Source organism: Odontesthes bonariensis, chromosome 20 (assembly GCF_027942865.1).
Source record: "Odontesthes bonariensis isolate fOdoBon6 chromosome 20, fOdoBon6.hap1, whole genome shotgun sequence".
Lineage (NCBI taxonomy): Eukaryota > Metazoa > Chordata > Actinopteri > Atheriniformes > Atherinopsidae > Odontesthes > Odontesthes bonariensis.
In genome coordinates this window covers 34,449,503-34,472,440 of record NC_134525.1, presented here as the reverse complement: position 1 = coordinate 34,472,440, position 22,938 = coordinate 34,449,503, and the positions used below count along the sequence as shown (strand labels likewise).

The following is a 22,938-nucleotide window of genomic DNA, read 5'->3' as shown; positions in this document are numbered from 1 at the left end:
ATATCACAAGAAACAGCGGAAACAGAGCTTTAAAAGAGCATCTGTACATACCGAAATAATCACGTTATGAAGACAACAAAAAGAACAAAGTCTTTGTCTTTGCAAAGTACGGCTGAATAAGTTGTGACGTCCCCGTCACTACACAATGCCCCGGATATCAGAACAAACACCAGAACGCACCCTTTCAGGAAGTATATCTGACAAGAAATTGGATCGGATCAGATTAAGACCCCGAGATAACTGGGTTGAAAGTCACTCTAAACCTGCTTGTAGACGCTGAAGCACGTGGTGAATCAGACTTTGCGTTCTGAGCATGCTCCAGATGTTTTCCCGGGGTCATGACCCGGAAGTCAAAGGAGACGATATTCCTGTTGTTGTCGCCGTCAGAAAGAAAGAAACAACGCGATGGAGAATGCTCCGTTGGGCATCGAGTTTGTGCAACAAGCAGCTCATCACAGACCAAATGTAGAGGGACGTAGCTTCATCTGGCTCTGCGTTCTCCATCTTTCTCCAATGCCTGAGTTTGTTGTTGTTGTTGTTGTTGGTGGTGAAGAGGTCAACAGGAAGTGGCTCTATTAGCAACAGCTGGAATGGGTACAGCGCCACCTATCGTACCGGGGTATGACACACTTTGTGTCTCTGATCCCATTCATTCACCACCATATATCCAAGGAGAATTACCCTGGCTCAGATAGGGAGCAGAACCCAACTATAGCTGTAATGGAATTAATCTCACCATGTGGACCCACTGAGTGACAACGCAAGTTATCCGGTTTTGAAATAGATCAAATAATGTATCTGCTTACATTGCAAAGACTAAAGTTGTGTTCAAAGGACGTGCGCAGATCACCTGTGGGCCGGTAAGCTAAAGCTACAGTACACATGCGCGCACTAAGCAGATATTTTTTCAAATGACTAAGTCATAGGATAACCCACTATCATGGTTCTGATATTGCCTGATCCCAATTGAAATGGATTAAATGTTAATAGTGCTACATGCCAGTGCCACTGTTGTGTTTTTTTTGTTCAAATGTTTTTAATAAATTAGTATGTTGAAGTACATGGAATTTATTATTTTGTCTTTTTATTGTGGTATCGAATTGGGTATCGAGAATTGTGGAATTTCACTGGTATTGGGTACTACTAAATGTCTGGTATCGTGACATCCCTAGTTTCCACTGACTTTCGCTATCCTTTTCCATTTTCATGAAATCTCACTTTCAGATATTTCAATAACTTCAATAATAACATTTTCCATGAGGAGTCATAATGCAAAAGTTCTAACAGACACAGCTCAAAGGTCCAAATCTGAGAAAGTTCTAATGCTCACAAGTCATTTTACAACCTGCTCATGGAAGTAGACTAAGAGCAAAAATACAGGTGTTCTCAATTTTGTTTTAATGATGAAAAGTTTTCTACTTTCCTGTATGTATCATAAGTGTACTCACTTTCACTGAAGGAGGCTGCTACTGTGGGGCCTGAGTTTTCAGTCTGTCTGAAATAGGTTTTAGGTAGAAAGAATACTTGAAAAAATACTTCAAAATATTCCAACTTTAGCTAGGTGATATTGCACAGAGGTAGACTTGCTTATGACATGTATTTATTTATTTATGTAGGACTAGCCAGTCTAAAACAGCTAATAATACATGACAAATTGTTTTCAAATAGCTTAAAAGGTAAAAAAAAATATCAACTTATGAGTTTTTTTATGCATTTTAAAACTTCATCAAACTTCAAAACTGAAAGACAATTTAATGTTGTTAGTATTAAGTTACATTTTTCTTACTGGAAGTGGAATTTGTGTCAAAAACAGTGAGCCACAATATGTTTCTGATCGCTAACAGGGGTTAATGTCCTACAATCTGGGTCTACTCGCACATGAAAAAGTTCAGTGGGCTCCTCACTGCTCTGAAGTGCAGTTGCACCACTGGAACATATATTTATGATGACGCCTGCTTGCCCTTTGCAGCCAGGTTAAAAATAGCTTTTTGGCTTTGAGGGGGGGGGGGCTTCAGAGCAGGTGTCTGATAGTTAATCTGAGTCCTAATGAACCACTGCTACAACTCTGCACATGTCAATAACAATACAAATAGCAGGTAGGACCGTACTTGATTAATATACCTTAATAAATTACAAGTAAATGGACACTGTCCTCATATTTCCCTCCTGCAGACACCACAATGGGTCATATTCAAGGGTATGCAAAGAATTACTTCTGTGGTGAATGGTGAATTCAAAAGTGTCTACAGATATAAAATATAAATGTTTATTTGACTATTCAAACACTCAGTAAAGCTGAGACAGTAAGTCTGAAACAATGAACTAAAAAGACAGCATTCAGCAGGCAGAGCTGCAGAGAGTTTGTCACATCACACACACCATCTGAGCCACTACTCGTAGAAAGACATGGCTTGTTGCCCAGACTACAGAGCACACTATTCTGAGAGGATGCAGTCTGGTCCAGACCAAAGGAAGAAGCAAGGGTCTGCAACAGCACACACTGAAAGACCCCTGATCTATCATCACATACAGATTAATATACACATCAGATTAATGTTGGAGGGACTTTAAAGAAGCCGTCTGTGGGAGACGCAGCCAGATGGATCCATGACTAACCATCATGAGTCGGGATTCAGAACACTGAAGGAAGGCAGCTTCCTATTCAGGAGTCAGTGCTAAAAATTTTTATTTTGGGGGGGCTTTTATGCCTTTAATGGACAGTAGAAGAGAGACAGGAAGCAGGGGGCAGAAAGAGGGGAAAGACATGCAGTAAAGGGCATCCGATGCGGGACTGGAACCGGGGCCAGCTGCAGGGAGGACTGTAGCCTCTGTACACGGGGCGCCTGCTCACCCCACTACACCACGGACCACCCCTCAGCTGTATTTTTATGGGAAAACAGAATTTGTTGCACTTCACAACAAATTAAATGCTTGAACAGCAGCATAAAGGGGATTTTACCCAGATGTCATGCTGTGCTTCCACTCTTTCTGCTCTTTGTGGTGTGCAGAGCTGAGCTGAGAGGCTCCTCTCCCACCACTTCCTTCTCCCACTGTCAAAGCAAACGTGCACAAAGAGACGCCGTGCACCTGAAAGTGTGCAGCGTGTTACATTCCCTGCACAGCAACCCTAAAGCCTGCTGTCCCAACACCAGGAAACCTCTCCGAACCTCAGACAGGAGGAGGAAACTCACCTTAATAAAGCTGCACAATTCCAACCCTACATTTAAAGAAAATCACAAGCCGTGAACCCTCAAACAAGCAATGACCCTAAAGCCTGGTTTATAGTCGGTAACGCAAGACACAAGACGCAACGCAAGCCCTTGCGCGGTTGCAAGCCCCCCCTTGCGTGCTTGCGTGTGTCACCTCAATTTTCTAAACTTCACGCAAGACGCAAGCGCAAGCCACTGGCTGTGTTCGAAACCGCCTACTACTTGAAAACGGCACTCATCGATCTGACAGTATGCAGAGCGTTTACACACAGTGCACTTCACTCCCGCCCGAGCCCAAATCAGCCAGCCTGAAAAGCTGATTTCCCTTAAGCTATAAACTCTGTAAATATATAACTTTAGCAACATTTGAAACATTTTCAGGCGAGAAAGTAGTCGTTTAGACCCCCAAGGTGTTGAAAATCTGACAAAATACCGGCTGTTTACAAGAAGTAGAAGCATGAATCCACTCGAAGAGGTCCTGGCGGTGAATTTGCTTTCATCATAGTAGGCTTGTCATTGAAAAAACCCGCTACTCCACCTACTGTCCTGGCGGTGAATCGCCACGCAGTACACGCAACCGCCGACAAAGCAAAATGAAGTATAAACGTCTCGAGCCATTAACATACGCGCAAGACGCAAGCGCAAGGGCAGTTAAAAGAAGTATAACTCAGCCTTTAGAAACTTCATTTTGAGCGTTTTGAACAAATAACCATGAGAACCAGCAGCCGATAGTTGCTTCAGGTTGAAAAAGACGCGTGTCAGAAGGCAGCTGTTTGTAGGTGTGAAGTCCTCAGTCCTGCAGAGTGACATCAGATCCCTCAGGAATGCTACCATGGTAAGGAAGGGAAAGAAATCCCTGTAGAAGAAGAGATGCTGCTCAACAAGACTGACCAGTTTGTTGTGATGAGATCTGGCTTGTATCAGGTCAAACCTGAACAACCTGTACATGCTGCTGTTTTCCACTGAGTCCCAGTGAGAGGGAAATCGTGTACTTTTGTGAACTACTTCTTTTGTCTCTTAACAGCAGCCTCTGTTCCGCTGGATCTTCTCTATGATGCATCCATTTTGAATAAAGAGCTGTGGGTTGTTGGTGGCACACATTTCCCTGGTAGTTAGAAGCCACAGATTAAAACTAACATGATCTACATGACAAAGTTATACAAGCAAAGTAGGGCCTACATGTCCCACAGCCAAAGACCCCAGGTGTGAGCCTCTGGCTGCTTCCACCCCCTCAGGGAGGAAATCATTGTGCAGTCATTGACCAATCACTGCTGGCGTGGCTCTGACAGGCTAACTTCACGTGGAAGGCTAACTTCACGTGGAAGGCTAACTTCACGTGAAAAGCTAACTTCACGTGGAAGGCTAACTTCACGTGGAAGGCTAACGCCACGTGGAAGGCTAACCCCGGATGGAAGGCTAACCCCGGATGGAAGGCTAACCCCGGATGGAAGGCTAACTCCACGTGGAAGGCTAACTTCACGTGGAAGGCTAACTCCACGTGGAAGGCTAACTTCACGTGAAAAGCTAACTTCACGTGAAAAGCTAACTTCACGTGGAAGGCTAACTTCACGTGGAAGGCTAACTTCACGTGGAAGGCTAACTTCACGTGAAAAGCTAACTTCACGTGGAAGGCTAACGCCACGTGGAAGGCTAACGCCACGTGTAAGGCTAACGCCGGATGGAAGGCTAACCCCACGTGGAAGGCTAACTCCACGTGGAAGGCTAACGCCACGTGGAAGGCTAACCCCGGATGGAAGGCTAACCCCGGATGGAAGGCTAACCCCACGTGGAAGGCTAACTCCACGTGGAAGGCTAACCCCACGTGGAAGGCTAACGCCACGTGGAAGGCTAACGCCACGTGTAAGGCTAACGCCGGATGGAAGGCTAACCCCACGTGGAAGGCTAACTCCACGTGGAAGGCTAACGCCACGTGGAAGGCTAACCCCGGATGGAAGGCTAACCCCACGTGGAAGGCTAACTCCACGTGGAAGGCTAACCCCACGTGGAAGGCTAACGCCACGTGGAAGGCTAACGCCACGTGTAAGGCTAACGCCGGATGGAAGGCTAACCCCACGTGGAAGGCTAACTCCACGTGGAAGGCTAACGCCACGTGGAAGGCTAACGCCACGTGGAAGGCTAACGCCACGTGGAAGGCTAACCCCGGGTGGAAGGCTAACTCCGGGTGGAAGGCTAACTCCGGGTGGAAGGCTGACCCCACATGGAAGGCTAACTCCACGTGGATGCGCTGATGTAACCTGTGACATCACGTACTGAGATGAGTGCGATCAAACTGGACCTTGTTGTTAGCTCACAAACTGCACAAAAACCAGCAGAATGAATGCAGCCGTATCTTCATGCTGGGATGTAGAGGCACAGCTTTCCACTGAGGGTCACCATGACAACACGAGGCTACCACTGAGACACGCAAAGCATTCCCAGTCATTTGGCTCATTGCGTGTCTGACTCGTGTAATGATATAAGATGGCACCTTCTGTTCTGTTAGGTAGCTTTTCCCGAGCTTTTGATCATCGCATCACATCTGCTAATCACATGATGGGATCAAACCTTCACTGCATTCAGCTGGTTGAAGTCCTTGAATGTCTCACCTTGCTGCTGTGTTCCACCTGCTTTATAGCTGTGATGTAACATGTGCATCCAGATAGAACTCATTTCCTTCCTGAATGTTCTACATCTTTGGACCCTTGTTTTCAGTCACAAGGCTGACCTGTTAGAACCAGGCGAGCTATGCCAAACTGCAGGGGAAATAAAGCCTCTGCAGCACTGCTCAGGGCTCATTTCACTCTTTCACAGCAGCCCCAAAGCTCCTGAATAGGATCTGAAAATAAGCTGCACTGCTCCAGATTTCAACCGGAACAGCCTCCCTGTGTGTGCACCTCTGTTCCTGCATTCAGGCCTGTCTGTGTGGGACACTTTCACCAACAGCCATTACCTCTGTTTTGCACTGTGCATCAGGAGGCAGATTTAGATGGAACCTGCATCCCTCATGAAAACATCCAACTGCAGCCTCATCCACCACCACACCTGCTTACTAAGCTTCACTCTGTCAACCCGACCATGAGAGGGTATCACTGGCCTGGCAGCGCGCAGGGCCGCAGCATCCATCCGCCCAGCGGCGGCAGCGGCAGGACTCACCCAGCGTTTTGACTGCGATCTGCCGCGTAAGAGGCGGCGGCAGGTTGATGCAGACCAGATCCACGTCCTGATGCAGCAGCACGTCGTCTATCCGGTTGGTGTAGAACGGCACGTTCATCTCCTTGGCCAGCTCCTCCGCCTCCTCCTGCGTGCGGCCCCACAGCGCTTTGACGGCGAAGCCTTCGTTCTTCAGTAGCGGGATGATCACCCTGGCTGTCAGGCTGGTGCCGAACACACCGACCCCGGGAAGCATGGCTCGGGTTTATCCAACTGGTTCGGTTTCTCTCTGGTTTCTTGTTCCTACCCCGCCTGAAGGCAGAGCTGCAGCAGCGGCGGCGGACACCGTCAGCTTGGCCATCCACCTGCAGTCAAACACCCGCTGCGCCGCGTTCTCCCGCCGCTCCAATCGGGCTTTACTGCTATTCCTCCCAAAATTGGTCTCAACACGGCTAGGAGACTGGGTCAGGCTTCCTTGGTATTAAACAGATCATTTTAAAAGCACCATTCCGGGTTTCAGCTCGTTCATGCCTGTCAGCGATCAGCTGAAGAACTGCAGGAAGCAGCGAAGGACATTTCACTGGGAGTCCTCCTCCAGCCGGAGCTGCAGATCAAGCGCCGCGGAAGGAACCACCGAGGCCGAGAACGAGCTGCATGCGGCGGCAGGCGAACAGAGAGACCGCCGCCACCTCCTGCCCACTCCCAGAAGGATGTGACCGCAGCGACAGCTTTGTGCTGACGGCTGCTGCTGACACGGACCTGCGCTGTTCACGCTGCAGCTCCGCACCGGAAGCTGTGCACACCGTCTGATTTCAAAATAAAACCACAGGTTATAGGCTCTGTTGGGCTCAAAAGAGAAGTCCCAAAAACAGCAGAGAAGTGCAGCCACAATCCCTCAAAGTTCCAACGCTGTGTGAAATATTTCAATGGAAACAAAACGGAAAGATTTGCCAATTATCTTATTCACTACAGCACATAGAAACTATATTGAAAGTGAGACATCTTACTATTTCATGAAAATTATTAGCTTGTCTTGAATTTGATGGCAGAAACATTTCTTAAAAAAGTTGGGAAAGGGACAGCATTGTCCTCGTCAAGGTTTCCCGAGACATCCCTCGAAAAAATAAATGAATGAATCAACTCATAACACCTAAACCTCAATACACTTACCTGTAAAACCTACACTTTACCTGTAAAACCTACACTGTAAAACCTACACTTTACCTGTAAAACCTACACTGTAAAACCTACACTTTACCTGTAAAACCTACACTGTAAAACCTACACTTTACCTGTAAAACCTACACTGTAAAACCTACACTTTACCTGTAAAACCTACACTGTAAAACCTACACTTACCTGTAAAACCTACACTTTACCTGTAAAACCTACACTGTAAAACCTACACTGTACCTGTAAAACCTACACTGTAAGACCTACACTTACCTGTAAAACCTACACTTACCTGTAAAACCTACACTGTAAGACCTACACTGTACCTGTAAAACCTACACTTTACCTGTAAAACCTATATTGTAAAACCTACACTTACCTGTAAAACCTACACTTTACCTGTAAAACCAACACTTTACCTGTGAAACCTACACTTTACCTGTAAAACCTACACTTACCTGTAAAACCTACACTTTACCTGTAAAACCTACACTGTACCTGTAAAACCTACACTTTACCTGTAAAACCTACACTTACCTGTAAAACCTACATTTACCTGTAAAACCTACACTTACCTGTAAAACCTACACTGTACCTGTAAAACCTACACTTTACCTGTAAAACCTACACTGACCTGTAAAACCTACACTTACCTGTAAAACCTACCTTGACCTGTAAAACCTACACTGTAAGACCTACACTGTACCTGTAAAACCTACACTTTACCTGTAAAACATACAATGTAAAACCTACACTTTACCTGTTAAACCAACACTGTACCTGTAAAACCTACACTTTACCTGTAAAACCTACGCTGTACCTGTAAAACCTACACTTTACCTGTAAAACCTACACTGTAAAACCTACACTTACCTGTAAAACCTACACTGTAAAACCTACACTTACCTGTAAAACCTACATTTACCTGTAAAACCTACACTTACCTGTAAAACCTACACTGTACCTGTAAAACCTACACTTTACCTGTAAAACCTACATTTACCTGTAAAACCTACACTTACCTGTAAAACCTACACTGTACCTGTAAAACCTACACTTTACCTGTAAAACCTACACTTTACCTGTAAAACCTACACTTACCTGTAAAACCTACACTGTAAAACCTACACGTTTACCTGTAAAACCTACACTGTAAAACCTACACTTACCTGTAAAACCTACACTGTAAGACCTACACTTTACCTGTATGTAGATGTAGATGTATCACCCGATTCATTTGAACTTTGCTCAGTATCAAATAAAAAGATAGGGGAGATGTTGGCATCATTATCCACCAACAAGGCCACTGGCATGGATCAAATACCAGCCAGATTCATTAAGGACAGTGCTAATATGACAGGGGGAGTCATTGCACACATAGTTACTCTGTCTATACAACTTGGTAAAGTTCCAACTAAAATGAAATGGGCCAGGGTACTGCCTCTATTCAAGAAAAATAGTAGGACAGATGTTAAAAACTATCGACCAGTGTCAATTTTACCAACGTTGTCTAAAATTTTGGAAAGAGTGGTCTTTGATCAGATGGAGAGGTACTTAACCCAAAACAACTTGTTATATGACCTCCAATCTGGTTTTAGATCTGCATACTCCACTGACACATGCCTCACTCACCTATGTGATTACATCAGACATGAAGGTGAAAAAGGAAATTATACTGGTATGGTTTTATTTGACACAGTGGACCATTCAATTCTTTTATCTAAGTTGCAATGCATGGGGTTTGGCCAGGCTTCATTACAGTGGTTCAAATCATATCTATCAAATAGAAATCAAATCTGTGATTATGATGGAGTATTGTCAGAACCTTTGCCAATATCTTGTGGGGTGCCCCAAGGTTCAATTTTAGGCCCTTTGTTATTTCTTATTTATGTAAATGATATGCCAGCAGCTGTTAAATGTAAAGTCATTCTCTACGCTGATGATTCCTCACTACTCGTATCTGGTAGAAACATCTCTCAGATTCAAGACACCCTAACTGATGAGTTGAGTAATGTAAGACAGTGGCTGCTAGACAATAGACTGTCACTACATGTGGGGAAATCTGAATGCATTTTATTTGGTACCAAACTCAAGCTAAAAAAGGCTCCTGAGTTAGAAGTCACATGTAATGGTAATAAAATTCAGACAAAGACAACAGTTACATACTTAGGTTTAACACTGGACCAGACTTTGACAGGTCAGACAGTTGCGGAGAAGCTATTAAATAAAAGTGCTTCCAAATTGAAATTTTTGTACCGTAGCACGAGGCAATTAGATTTTAAAGTAAAAAAAACTTCTTGTGTCAGCGCTTGTGCAGTGCCATTTTGACTATGCCTGTTCAGCATGGTACAGTGGACTGACAGTGAAAATTAAAAATAAAATGCAAGTTATGCAGAACAACATGATCCGTTTTATATTAGGAAAACCATCTAGGTATCATGTCACTTTTGATGATTTTAAGAAAGTGGACTTTCTGCCGGTAAAGCTAAGGGTGGAACAGCTAAAATTGAATCATATGTTCAACATCATCAATGGGTTAGCCCCTAAGTATTTGGGATCCCAAATTGTAATGGTGCATACTCAACATGCCCATGAAACAAGAGCCAGTGTCCGCTCCTGTAAGGTACCATCTGCAAAGAGCGCAGCACGTAACTCTTTCTTTTATACAGGGATTATGCTATGGAATAGCCTTCCACTAAATATTAAAGAGTCAGAAACAAAAAGGGTTTTTAAACAAAGAGTTAGAGGTTTTTTGTGGAATAAAGTAGAGAATTAGGTGACTTAGGAATGTGATTGTATACGAGTATATGTGATATCTGTTGCATGTGTTGTATGTCTTGTCACTTCCCATCAGGGACCATGTTGGAAATAAGTGTTTTACGCTTTTACATGTAATCCCTTGGATACCCATTGTCTTCCTATATCCATAAATAAACCAAACCAAAAAACCTGTGAAACCTACACTTTACCTGTAAAACCTACACTTACCTGTAAAACCTACACTTTACCTGTGAAACCTACACTTTACCTGTAAAACCTACACTTACCTGTAAAAGCTACACTGTAAAAGCTACACTTACCTGTAAAAGCTACACTGTAAAACCTACACTTTACCTGTAAAACCTACACTGTAAAACCTACACTTTACCTGTAAAACATACACTTACCTGTAAAACCTACACTGTAAAACCTACACTTTACCTCTAAAACCTACACTGTAAAACCTACACTTTACCTGTGAAACCTGGGGGGTGGTAGCACTGAGTGGTATCTGGTGGGTGGAGCTCTTTGGGTATGTAGGCTGCCCGGAGGGCCACGCTCCCAGTTCCACAAGGTTGCCTGCCCCTCAATTTTAAATGCTCACTATTAGGAAATATCAAAGAACCAGAGGGGCGAGGGGAGGGGTCCTCCCACACCCGTTGCCTGGTTGCTGCCTGGGGCGGGAGGGGCTGGGAGGGGCCGGGAGGAGGAGTTGTCCTGCTAGTTCGGGGTCTGTGGTGGCTGGGGGGCTGCTGGCCCCCGTATGTATCTCACTATTTCATGAAAATTATTAGCTTGTCTTGAATTTGATGGCAGAAACATTTCTCAAAAAAGTTGGGAAAGGGACAGCATTGTCCTCGTCAAGGTTTCCCGAGACATCCCTCGAAAAAATAAATGAATTAATCAACTCATAAAACCTAAACCTCAATACACTTACCTGTAAAACCTACACTTTACCTGTAAAAGTTTCCTAAACATCTCTATGAAAAAGCTGATCCCACCCTCTCTCATCTCCGTGACAGTGACAGCCTGATCCGGCGGTGGAGAGTGCGGTCCAATTCCGCCCGGACGGCTCTCCCTGACTCTCACTTCCTGGAAGAGTTGATACATGACTGGGTATGAAAAGAGCACCTCAAAGAGGCAGAGTCTCTCAGAAGTAAAGGTGGACGGAGGTTTTTAGCTATCAAACAGTTTTTAGCAATGTGTCTACAAACTGTGGAGCAATGTCTCCTGAAAAAAAAGGAAATCCGTCCCGGATGTCTGTGATCCTCAGGCCCTGAGGCAGCACTGCATAAAAGACAGCCATGATTCTGTCATGGAAATAAGTGCATGGTTTCACCATTTATGCTTCATATGCATATATATGTGCAGTGACCCAGTGGCTGACAGCCCTGAAGACATTAATCAGCTGCTTTCAGGTATGATGGTGTTAAGCTACTTTGCTTTCCTCCGCTGGGATTAGCAACTTTTGAAATAAAAAATAATCTAAATCTGATTGCAGCTGCATTCCCACTCTACTTTGCCTCTACTCATAGGGCAGATATCACACCGGAGCCTCACTTATAATTTTGCCACAACGTTTTTTTGTTGGATGTTTAAATCTGTGTATATACATGTAAAGAGCTCTGAATTTATGACTTTTGGAATAAAAGTTGTTTTGATGCAAACAGATGAATAACCCGTTGCCATTGGTGAAGATGTCATGGCCGCACTCAGTCATACCACCTGCTTCAGCTACATCATATCCATTTACCCTGATATCTTGCTTTGCTGTCATATAATGAACATAGATCAATTGGCAATTTTTCCATTGGCATTTCGTACAGTTGGAAATAGCAAACATTTTGTCATTAGTTACCAACACAAATAAGTCTACTGCAACTTTTGAAACGATTTTTCTAGTTCATAGTCCCTGCAGGATCACTCGCATCCTCATTATTAAGCCTGTAACTACTACTTGAAGAAATGGCATTATTCTGCATCCTGCAGGTTGTGTTGGGTCACAGTTTATGACGATCAAGACTCTCTGAGATAATAGGACGGCTTCATTATTTTCAACAGTTTGTGTTACCACTCAGTGTCAGGCATGTTCCTGATGGAAAGCTGATTGTCCATTCAGATTGAGGGGAGGTGCAGAGGCTCAATTGGATGACAAGATGTTGACTGCGTTATCTGGGAGTCCCACTAAAGAAAAAGGTAACCATGCTTGTTTTGTCTGAGATACAACCGTATCTCTTTATCATCTGCCCTCAAACTGCAGCAGGCTAACAGAGGGAGAGGGAACGATACCCTCTAGTGGAAAATTAGGGTTACTCCAAGGAGACAACGACACTACGGACTTATTCATCCGTTATCAATACCAACTTCATCCTATTTATGATTTTGACAGTAGTTTAACCCTGCAAACCAACAAAATAGCAAGAATACAATGCAGCATTTTCCAAGCAGCTCCTGGCAGCCTTCCCTTGACCTGAAAATCAAAATATATATACAGTATATACATTTTAAAAAATTGACCAATAATCTCAACCAACTGCTGTATGACAAGAATAAATACACAGAAGTTAGGGTTTGTTTCAGCACTTTTATTATGTACTAAGAGAGGCACAATTACACTTTCGTCTATACTCGCACCCACAAGTGACCTCATGAGGCCCACCAGCTGAGCCGAACAACTGCAGAATCATGGTTTACACAGGAACACACACTCACAGACACATGCACGACATTCTGCTGGTCCTCTCAACTAAGGTTTCCTGTCATAACACCACACTTATGTTTCTGATGGAATGATGTGAATGAAGAAGTTCTGCTCGCTTCAGCTGAGCCTCAGTGATGCCTTGAGGTAGATATCATTCTCCAAACACCTCAAACATTTGCGTTGTGGGACACACTGTCGACCTTCCTATTTACCTCCACAAACTTTTTTTTACTTTTGTATTTGATACACAGCTACTGCTACTCAGCTCAGTAACATTAAAAACAACAACAAAAACCCTCTTTAATATTTTTAAAACTTTTACAACTTTTAAACTTTGATTCAAAAACAATTTCAGGTCTCTTTTTTACTCTTGGGTTTTATCTTTGGTAGCTAAAATAGTAAACAGTAACAATATACTTCATGTTATTAGTTACAGAATCCACCTATTCATTTTCACCCATATTTCAAACACTTTCAGTCCAAGATGCCTCTGTGTGCTGTGCATGTTGTGTTTTTAGTGGGTTGGAACAAACACAAACAAACAAATAAAAAATTGTTTGACAAACTGTCGCCTTCACACGGACCCTCGTCCTCTTTCTGTAAAATCCATGCTGAAAATTAACACTAAAAAGTAACAGAAACTCAGTTCTAATGTAACAAACACTGCAGAGATTCTAACTATAGTTACAGAGGCATACATCAACATCTGAACACAACAATAACATACGAGTTTAACAGTAACTGACAGTCAGAAGTTCAACTGTGAAAAGAAACTTTGGAGGTACACAAGGGGGGGGGGGGGGTGTCTTCCACTTCAAAAACAAGCGACTGTCTTTGCAGCACAAATTAGAAGAGCTTAAATATCATTGAAATCTTCACCATTAAAGTTGCCTTTTTTCACTCAGACATTTTTTTAAAGAATTATGGCAGATATTACGAGCTGTGTAATTAAAAATGTTTTACTCAAGTAAAATCAAAGTTTCTAAAGGTTAAAGGTTGTCACTGTAAAAACCATTATGCTTTTTTAATTTTTTTTAAACTAAGCTGCGTTGATAATACTTCCATGGTTTCTTTTATGGTAATTTTGGCACTTTTTCTCCGACTTAAGAATTCCCCGACAGAGTCTGCGACTAAAGCCTAGGATATTTGTTGAGTAACATATAAAAACAATACTGAATCATGGATATGGATAATATGGGCCAAGAATCAAATTTATGTCCACATGGAATTAAGTGCTGAAAGATTGGTTGTGCAAAGTCAACGGTGATGTAACCACAACAGTATGAATAGAATTACACAAATTCATACGTCTCAAGTTGATTTTGGACATTTCTAAAGTATACTTTGTTAAATGTCAACAATTCTAAGGTGAAAACTAGTTTTATGTGCAAACCTTCTAGCTGATCTATTCATTCACTAAGCTGATGTGTGCTGTCAAACAGCTACTGGATAAAAAATGAAAAAGAAAGAAATGTCTATTTATTCCTCCCAAAGCAAGTCCCTCAGACACCATAAACATATGTACATTGAAATTCAAACTTATGGCTATTTCTCCTGTGAAATCTGTGTTTTTAAGGAATACAATTTAAATAGCTCTAGTGGAAATGTGAAAGGTACACATTCTGCATCCTCCTGGCTGGTCCTTTACTAATTCAAAGAAATGATGACAACCACAGGACACTACATGTACACACCACCTTCCCTTGTTGTGTGTGTGAACACATTATCAACTCATCGCGCCACAGAAACATGAAAACAGATTTGTTCATGTCACCAAAGCAGAACTGATATTAGAAACTCACACGTCTTATGACCTTTCTGCTGTAGAGTTTTGAAATGCAGCCTAAAGGTCATTTTCTACTACACACTTCCTTACTCAAATCCATTCTCTAGCATTCATCTCTGTGGATGTTTTTTCTTAGGTCCAAAACTCAAATGCAGCAAACAACATGACACACTATGAGGTTCATAGCAACAACACACATTCACTTCTTCTTTGCTCATCCTTACACAGTGAGAGCCAGTAACTTGACAACATCAACACACGAGGAAAAGAATATGAAGACGGAATATAACAGAAGAGGATTTTCAGGTTAAATAAAGATATAAAGTGTCTCTATGCTCTATCATCCCTGTGCTCACACGTTGAGCCAGTGACTGATTAAGTGTCGACCCCTTTCAGACCACCTGTCAGTCACCATTGGCCCCGTCTTCCCTCAAAAATGCCCGGTGACCAGTATCCATGGAAACATGGCCATGTGTGCAGTGTAGGGCATGCGAGGTTTGTGTTTTAGGAATAAATGGTAATGACTTCCCGGCCACCACCTCTCACAAGGAGGACACGGTTTAGACCCTCCAAGAGGACCTCCAGGAACTCCATGTCTGAGTGGTCAGTAGTCAAGGTGTGAACCTTCTCACGGGGTCTTCTAAAAGGACACGTCACAGCTTTCCCCCCACACCCTCCCACCGGCTGCAGAAGCACCATCACAGAGCACACTGCAACACAACATTTCTGCAGTGGCTGCTTCTCACCACTTGAGGGCAGCAGAAACAATGACATATTTTTCACAGCTGAGAGCCTAATGTCCTAATTCACACCTCCAACATCATTTCATTAGGGCGGTCCTTCTGACCCCGTGCTGAATGGAAGCCAGTTTGAACTCCACATGGCTGTGATGAAAACTGTTGCACTAACTGTTCTTTGTGTGCTGCTGAGCAGGTGCTACACGCTGGCTTTTTGCCTAATGCAGCCAGAAACTCTGCTATGTGAGCTGTGAGAGAGAACCAGAGCAATAAGGCTGCAGCTGATCAGCTCAAGTCTGAACTGAAAGCCACACCAGGACCCTTTCACATGCCCACTCTGCCTTCACACAGGTCCACTGTTGGAGAAAATCTATTCTACTGGAATTGTGGCAGGTTTAAGGATACAGTTTTCATCTCCTCCTCTGTTGCTTGGTGGTCCGGGCATGTTGAGCAGAACCAGGTGGGCTCCTTGGGACTTGTTGACTACCATCTCATTCAGCTTCACAGCGGTGTGCATGCGCCGGACATTTGACTGGTTCCTAGTTTGACGACATGTTCACAGTGAAAAACTGGCAATGGAGAAAACATTCATCATCACAAAGTTTAAATTTTAATTTAACACATTTTCAAAACACAACTAACTAACACAACAGCATACTTTTAGATCAAACGCCATCGCACACAATTACAGAAATGTAGGATTATTTTATTGAGGAAAACATTGGTTTAGTTGAAGCGTGTTGTCTGTTAGCTTTAAACACAGAAGAGAAGAAACAGGTTCAGCTAGAAGACTGAAGCATTTTCAATTTCAAATCAAGAGGCAACATTGAAAAGACATAGGAACATGAATGTTCACACTCCGAACCTGATGTCACCCCTTCATCTAGGGACAGTTTTTTTTACAGTTTTTCAAGGGTTCCCTAATAGGTAGCAGTGTCAAAAGGCATGTCCTGCCTCCTTAAATGTTGCTCTTTATCATCATAATGACAGCCTACAAGGCAATAAAGCACATGGCAGTAACTGTCAGAAGCCAAATCAAATGCTTTAAGGTCATACAAAGTTAACCAACAATGTTAGATCTTGTTCATGCAGTTTTTATCAGAGGAGGTTTTTCTGGCCAACATGCTGTAAGAAGCTGGATGATGCAGTCCATGCAAACAAAGACACCACAGAAAACACAGAGGTATGAGCACAGGAGCTGCAGGATACTGAAAGAAGCTAGTCACCACAGCAGCAGAACACATGGAGGGCTCAGAGCAAAGATAATGCAACTTACAGACTCTCCCACTCTCTAGAAAGAAGAAAATGGGACAGAACAACAGAAACAGGCTTAGATGCTTCTACATCAGCTCTGTCCAACACACTGCATGCTTCCAACTGTCCCCAAGACTCACTGAGACACCTAAAAGTGACTCAACTTTACCACAGAAAGTGACATGGAGCTGTTTGATGTGAATGCTGAGCTTTTTACAACTGTGGCCGCGGGTTTTCCTGGTCCTGAGAGACTTCCCGCAGATTGTGTTGAATTTACAAACTTTGTAAGTCAGTGTGACCATAATGGGACAGGTGTGGGTGTGGGACTTCCTCACATGTGACAAGGTCCACACATTATGGACAGCATTGACTGAGCGGGTGTTAGTGTACAGGTGTGTACTTGATCTGGCCATGCACTAGAACTGAAACGACTGAAAGTGCGCACACGTTAAAAACAGGCTGACTGAACACGTCATGCGCACAGATTTCATCCCGTCAGCTCAGAAGCAGCTCAGAAGCAGCTCAGAAGCAGCTCAGAAGCAGCTCAGAAGCAGCTCAGAAGCAGCTCAGAAGCAGCTCAGAAGCAGCTCAGAAGCAGCTCAGAAGCAGCTCAGAAGCAGCTCAGAAGCAGCTCAGAAGCAGCTCAGAAGCAGCTCAGAAGCAGCTCAGAAGCAGCTCAGAAGCAGCTCAGAAGCAGCTCAGAAGCAGCTCAGCTGAACATGCTGCCTTCCTGCACTGAGGCTTTGGCACCATCCTGAAGGGACTTCACTACTGTGCACACGCTTTGGCGCTTGTCAGTTCAGAATGGTGCTAATGTCTCTCACCAGGCACATAAAGCAACACCATGTCACATGACTGCAAGATGTATTGCTATCTAAAATGCATACTTTATTCTTTATTACACCTGTATTAGGTGTACAGGCGTATTTGGTTGGCGGGTCTTCCAACAGACATACTTACGGCTTCATGTTGAACAGGTCACGTACAGCCACATTGGTGTTGCACTCGCGGTTTCGGTTTCGCTCGGTGAGAAGCTTGTCCTTGGTCCAGGTCATGTGCACCCGCTCGGGCCCAGTGTCAGCCTTGTCATTAATCGCGGCATGAGAAGCTGTGTTCCTGTCGTGGATGAGCTGGGCCTGGAAAGAAGGCAGAGAAAAGATGAAGAACACAAGAACGGTTATGTGGATATGAATATTACCTTGAGACGGTTCAGGGGGAAGGAGAGATGTAGTTAGATTAAAAACCTGGATGAAAGACAAGAGAATATGAATAGGGAGAAAAGCAGTTCTCACACACACACGGCAGCCCCCTGATATCATCCAGATGAGATGTATGTGGAAATGTGCATGAGTTGGACAGCAAAGTGCTGGGAATGTCAGCGGTCCAGAGAATTTACAGCTATGTGAAGTGCATCCTGATGATGCTTTTATCAAGTGACTGACACAAAATGTGAAAAACAAGGGTTTAAGAAGAAGACTCACATATCAGAAAGAAGACAACCTAAGTGTCTCATTTGAGAACTGACAAAAGTGTGTGTGCCTGAAACTACCCAGCGAGTGTCCGGGCTCAGAGATACTGCACTTCACAACTTTGCTTTCCAATTTTCCAATATGCTACCACCTAACGCACCAGCAACTAGAACAAACACACTCGCTATAATTAGTAAAGTTGCAAGAAGAAAAGAAAATCTTTATGGCAGATGTAGTGAGAAGACCAGACAATGCTACAGGAGGAAGTGGGAGAAAGTGAGAAAGTGTACGAGGAGGGCCAAGAACAGAGATCAGATTAGATTTTACTACTCAGAGAAACAGACAGATGCAGAGTAAGCTTCATTGTTGCTCAGTCAGTAGTAACTGAGCAGCTCTCTGGTTCTGTTGGGGAAGTTGCTGACATTCAGGTTTAAATTCATGAAAAGAATCCGATGGTGATCCTTTCTCCCTCTGCTCTGTGTAAATCAGAGGAGACTGGAACTGTGCTGGATTCCTGTAATAAAACTAATGAAACGTGTTTATATTCTGCAGACATTTACTTTAGTGCTCAGCGTGTTCATCCCTGTTATGTTATTCATCACAGACTGAAACAAGTTCTAACCTCATCCTTATCTTCTCTGACTCACACATGAAGCCCCATACACTACATTCAGATCCTTCAAAAATGTAAATCAGAAAAAGCTAATTGTGCTAAAGATTATTAGTATTTTTCTATTCTTTTCTATTAATCTAATACTAATACTAATAATCTCGTATTTTTTGCCACGTGTGAAAGGGGATTCCTGAACATTGTCTTGATTTAATCCTCCTGGCACTATTCAGAAATCATGTGTCTAAATAGTTAAAAAGAATCAGAGATGCTGAGGGATTCAGAGAATTGTGTGATTTTTTTTTCCTCCCCGTGAGCTGTCACCTTACCGTGGTGGGGGGGTTTGCGTGCCCCAATGAGTCTGGGAGCTATGTTGTCTGGGGCTTTAAGCCCCTGGTAGGGTCACCCATGGCAAACAGATCCTAGATGAGGGACCAGACAAAGAACAGCTCACAAAACCCCTATGATGAGTAATATTTTTGGATACCGTGTTCCTTCGCCCGGACGCGGGTCACCGGGGCCCCCCCCTGGAGCCAGGCCCAGGGGTGGGGCCCGCCGGCGGGCGCCTGGTGGCCGGGTCTGTGCCCGTGGGGCTCGGTCGGGCACAGCCCGAAGAAACGGCACGGGTCCCCCTTCCTACGGGCTCACCACCCGTGGGAGGGGCCATGGGGGTCGGGTGCAGTGTGAGCTGGGCGGCAGCCGAAGGCGGGGACCTTGGCGGTCTGATCCTCGGCTACTGAAGCTGGCTCTTGGGACGTGGAACGTCACCTCTCTGCTGGGGAAGGAGCCTGAGCTGGTGCGCGAGGCTGAGCGGTTCCGGCTAGATATAGTCGGACTCGCCTCGACACATGGCTTGGGCTCCGGAACCAGCCTCCTCGAGAGGGGGTGGACTCTCTTCCACTCTGGAGTTGCCCGCGGTGAGAGGCGTAGAGCAGGTGTGGGCATACTTATTGCCCCCCGGCTGTGCGCCTGTACATTGGGGTTCACCCCGGTAGACGAGAGGGTAGCCTCCCTCCGCCTTAAGGTGGGGGGACGGGTCCTGTCGTGGCGGCAATCCCCGAACCCGCTGGTGGATACCAGTGGTGAGGGAAGCCGTCAAGCTGAAGAAGGAGTCCTATCGGGCCTTTTTGGCCAGTGGGACTCTGGAAGCAGCTGATGGGTACCGACAGGCCAAGCGGAACGCAGCCTCGGCGGTTGCTGAGGCAAAAACTCGGGCTTGGGAGGAGTTCGGGGAGGCCATGGAGAACGACTTCCGGACGGCCTCGAGGAGATTCTGGTCCGCCATCCGGCGGCTCAGGGGGGGGAAGCGGTGCACCGTCAACACCGTGTATGGTGAGGGCGGGGCTCTGCTGACTTCTACTAGGGACGTCGTGAGTCGGTGGGGGGAATACTTCGAGGGCCTCCTCAATCCTACCGACACGCCTTCCGATGAGGAAGCAGAGTTGGGGAGCTCCGACGTGGGACCTCCCATCTCTGGGGCTGAGGTCGCCGAGGTGGTCAAAAAACTCCTCGGTGGCAAGGCCCCGGGGGTGGATGAGGTCCGTCCTGAGTTCCTCAAGGCTCTGGATGTTGTGGGGCTGTCTTGGTTGACACGCCTCTGCAGCATCGCGTGGACATCGGGGGCAGTGTCTCTGGACTGGCAGATTGGGGTGGTGGTCCCCCTCTTTAAAAAGGGGGACCGGAGGGTGTGTTCCAACTATAGGGGGATCACACTCCTCAGCCTCCCTGGTAAGGTCTATTCGGGGGTACTGGAGAGGAGGATCCGCCGGATAGTCGAATCTCGGATCCAGGAGGTGCAGTGTGGTTTTCGTCCTGGCCGTGGAACAGTGGACCAGCTCTATACCCTCCGCAGGATCCTGGAGGGTGCATGGGAGTTCGCCCAACCGGTCTACATGTGTTTTGTGGACTTGGAGAAGGCGTTCGACCGTGTCCCTCGGGGACTCTTGTGGGGGGTGCTCCGGGAGTGTGGAGTGCCGGACTCTTTGATACAGGCTGTTTGGTCCCTGTATGACCGGTGTCAGAGTTTGGTCCGCATTGCCGGCAGTAAGTCGGACATGTTTCCTGTGAGGGTTGGACTCCGTCAGGGCTGCCCTTTGTCACCGATTCTGTTCATAATTTTTATGGACAGAATTTCTAGGCGCAGCCAGGGCGTTGAGGGGGTCCGGTTTGGCGACCTCAGAATCGGGTCTCTGCTTTTTGTGGACGATTTGGTTCGGTTGGCGTCCTCAGGCCGTGACCTTCAGCGCTCACTGGAGCGGTTCGCAGCCGAGTGTGAAGCGGCTGGGATGAGAATCAGCACCTCCAAATCCGAGACCATGGTCCTCGGCCGGAAAAGGGTGGAATGCCCTCTCCGGGTCGGGAATGAGATCCTTCCCCAAGTGGAGGAGTTCAAGTATCTCGGGGTCTTGTTCACGAGTGAGGGACGAATGGAGCAGGAGATTGACAGACGGATCGGTGCGGCGTCTGCAGTGATGCGGGCTCTGCACCGGCCCGTCGTGGTGAAGAAGGAGCTGAGCCAGAAGGCGAAGCTCTCGATTTACCGGTCAATCTATGTTCCTATCCTCACCTATGGTCACGAGCTGTGGGTAGTGACCGAAAGAACGAGATCGCGAATACAAGCGGCCGAAATGAGTTTCCTCCTCAGGGTGTCTGGGCTCTCCCTTAGAGATAGGGTGAGAAGCTCGGTCATCCGGGAGGGGCTCGGAGTAGAACCGCTGCTCCTCCGCATCGAGAGGAGTCAGATGAGGTGGCTCGGGCATCTAGTGAGAATGCCTCCTGGACGCCTCCCCGGTGAGGTGTTCCGGGCCCGTCCCACTGGGAGGAGGCCCCGGGGAAGACCCAGGACACGTTGGAGAGACTATGTCTCTCGGCTGGCCTGGGAACGCCTCGGGGTCCCCCCAGAAGAGCTGGAGGAAGTGGCCGGGGACAGGGACGTCTGGGTCTCTTTGCTCAAGCTGCTGCCCCCGCGACCCGATCCCCGGACCAGCGGAAGATGATGGATGGATGGATGGACGGTGTGATTTTTCCAGTGGTATAATTTATATTAATAATTCATCGTTTCCAATGGTAGTCATAGACATAGTCAGGAAGGAACCAGGTGAGTGGAATCAAAAATAGATGTGAATACAAGCTACAGATAGAAACTGATTGGCTGGAGACAATGGATGTAAAAAAAACAAAAAAAACTAGAACATTTCTGAGGAAATTTTGATGGTTGCCAATGGAGCTACTGCCCGCTGAAAGAAAGAGGCTGTCCCATTAAAGTTTTATTGTATTGTGACCAAGGTCTCCCAGTCACTTGGACCCATATTGTGCCCGCTCCTGTATTGGGAGCTGACATAACACAGTGGCTGGCATAAACCTGTTCTAACAGGTCAGCCATCTTGGCTCTGCCCTCATAAGCAGTATGAGCTGTGTGATTAGTTGCTATAGAGACAGCTGTGTAAGGTCAGAGGACAGGAGCGCCCTCACTATGGACCAACTGACAGACGACCTTGGTGTTCAATACTGATATGTATGCCTCGAACAAACGGTCGCTGTTGGAAAAGTATAACTCATATCTGAACATTCTTTTTAACCGTGAGCGCCAGAAGGGACGGGAGATGCCACTGGTGTCATTTTTATTCTGCTCCTATGTACGGTATTTTTTTATGGCAGTTTATGGCAATGGAGCCCGAGTGGTGATTTGAGAGAAAACCGTGAGGCCAAGCCCAATGATGCTGACTTTGGGTGAAAGAGGACAAAAATACCTACATTTTTCAGTACAATTTGTCTAGGCAAAGCAGACATTTTGGACGTGAGAGGCGTTTGTTTGAGTGATTTTGGTATTAATTTCAAGCAAGTCAAAATAGAGTGTGAGACCCCAGGACAGGAGAGTGAGAGGAGTCCTGATTTTTCCTAAAACTTAGTTCAGTTAAAGAGTCTTTCCTGCCCCGTTTAAACTTGGAATGTCGTCTCTGTGATGCCGTATGGCTGAGTTATGAGGCCTCCAAATGGGGCTGTTTTTGTCCCATTATACATATTTCAATGCATTTACATAGGGCCAAAATTTTCCCAATTTTCCAGGACTCCGCTCGAGTAATGAGAGAG

General features: G+C 45.5%; 2 protein-coding genes across 6 annotated transcripts in view; both read right to left on the bottom strand.

Annotated features, from left to right (window-relative positions):
• The window catches only part of gfod1 (glucose-fructose oxidoreductase domain containing 1), a 38,051-nt gene extending 30,918 nt beyond the window's left edge, over positions 1–7,133 (bottom strand). The window contains exon 1 of the mRNA XM_075452375.1: positions 6,363–7,133. Within this exon, the coding sequence (XP_075308490.1) occupies positions 6,363–6,615 (253 nt within the window). The 5' untranslated portion in view covers positions 6,616–7,133. The remainder of the gene's footprint in view (positions 1–6,362) is intronic.
• Positions 7,134–12,862: 5,729 nt separating this feature from the next.
• Positions 12,863–22,938, bottom strand: part of slc12a7b (solute carrier family 12 member 7b) — a 132,950-nt gene continuing 122,874 nt past the window's right edge. For 3 of the 5 annotated variants that reach the window (XM_075452122.1, XM_075452125.1, XM_075452124.1), the window contains 4 exons: positions 17,731–17,906; positions 16,793–16,807; positions 15,922–16,055; positions 12,863–15,375 (listed from right to left, as the gene is read on the bottom strand). In XM_075452122.1, the coding sequence (XP_075308237.1) occupies positions 15,284–15,375; positions 15,922–16,055; positions 16,793–16,807; positions 17,731–17,906 (417 nt within the window). In that variant the 3' untranslated portion in view covers positions 12,863–15,283. The remainder of the gene's footprint in view (positions 15,376–15,921; positions 16,056–16,792; positions 16,808–17,730; positions 17,907–22,938) is intronic. The other 2 variants (XM_075452123.1, XM_075452126.1) reach the window with 1 other exon arrangement.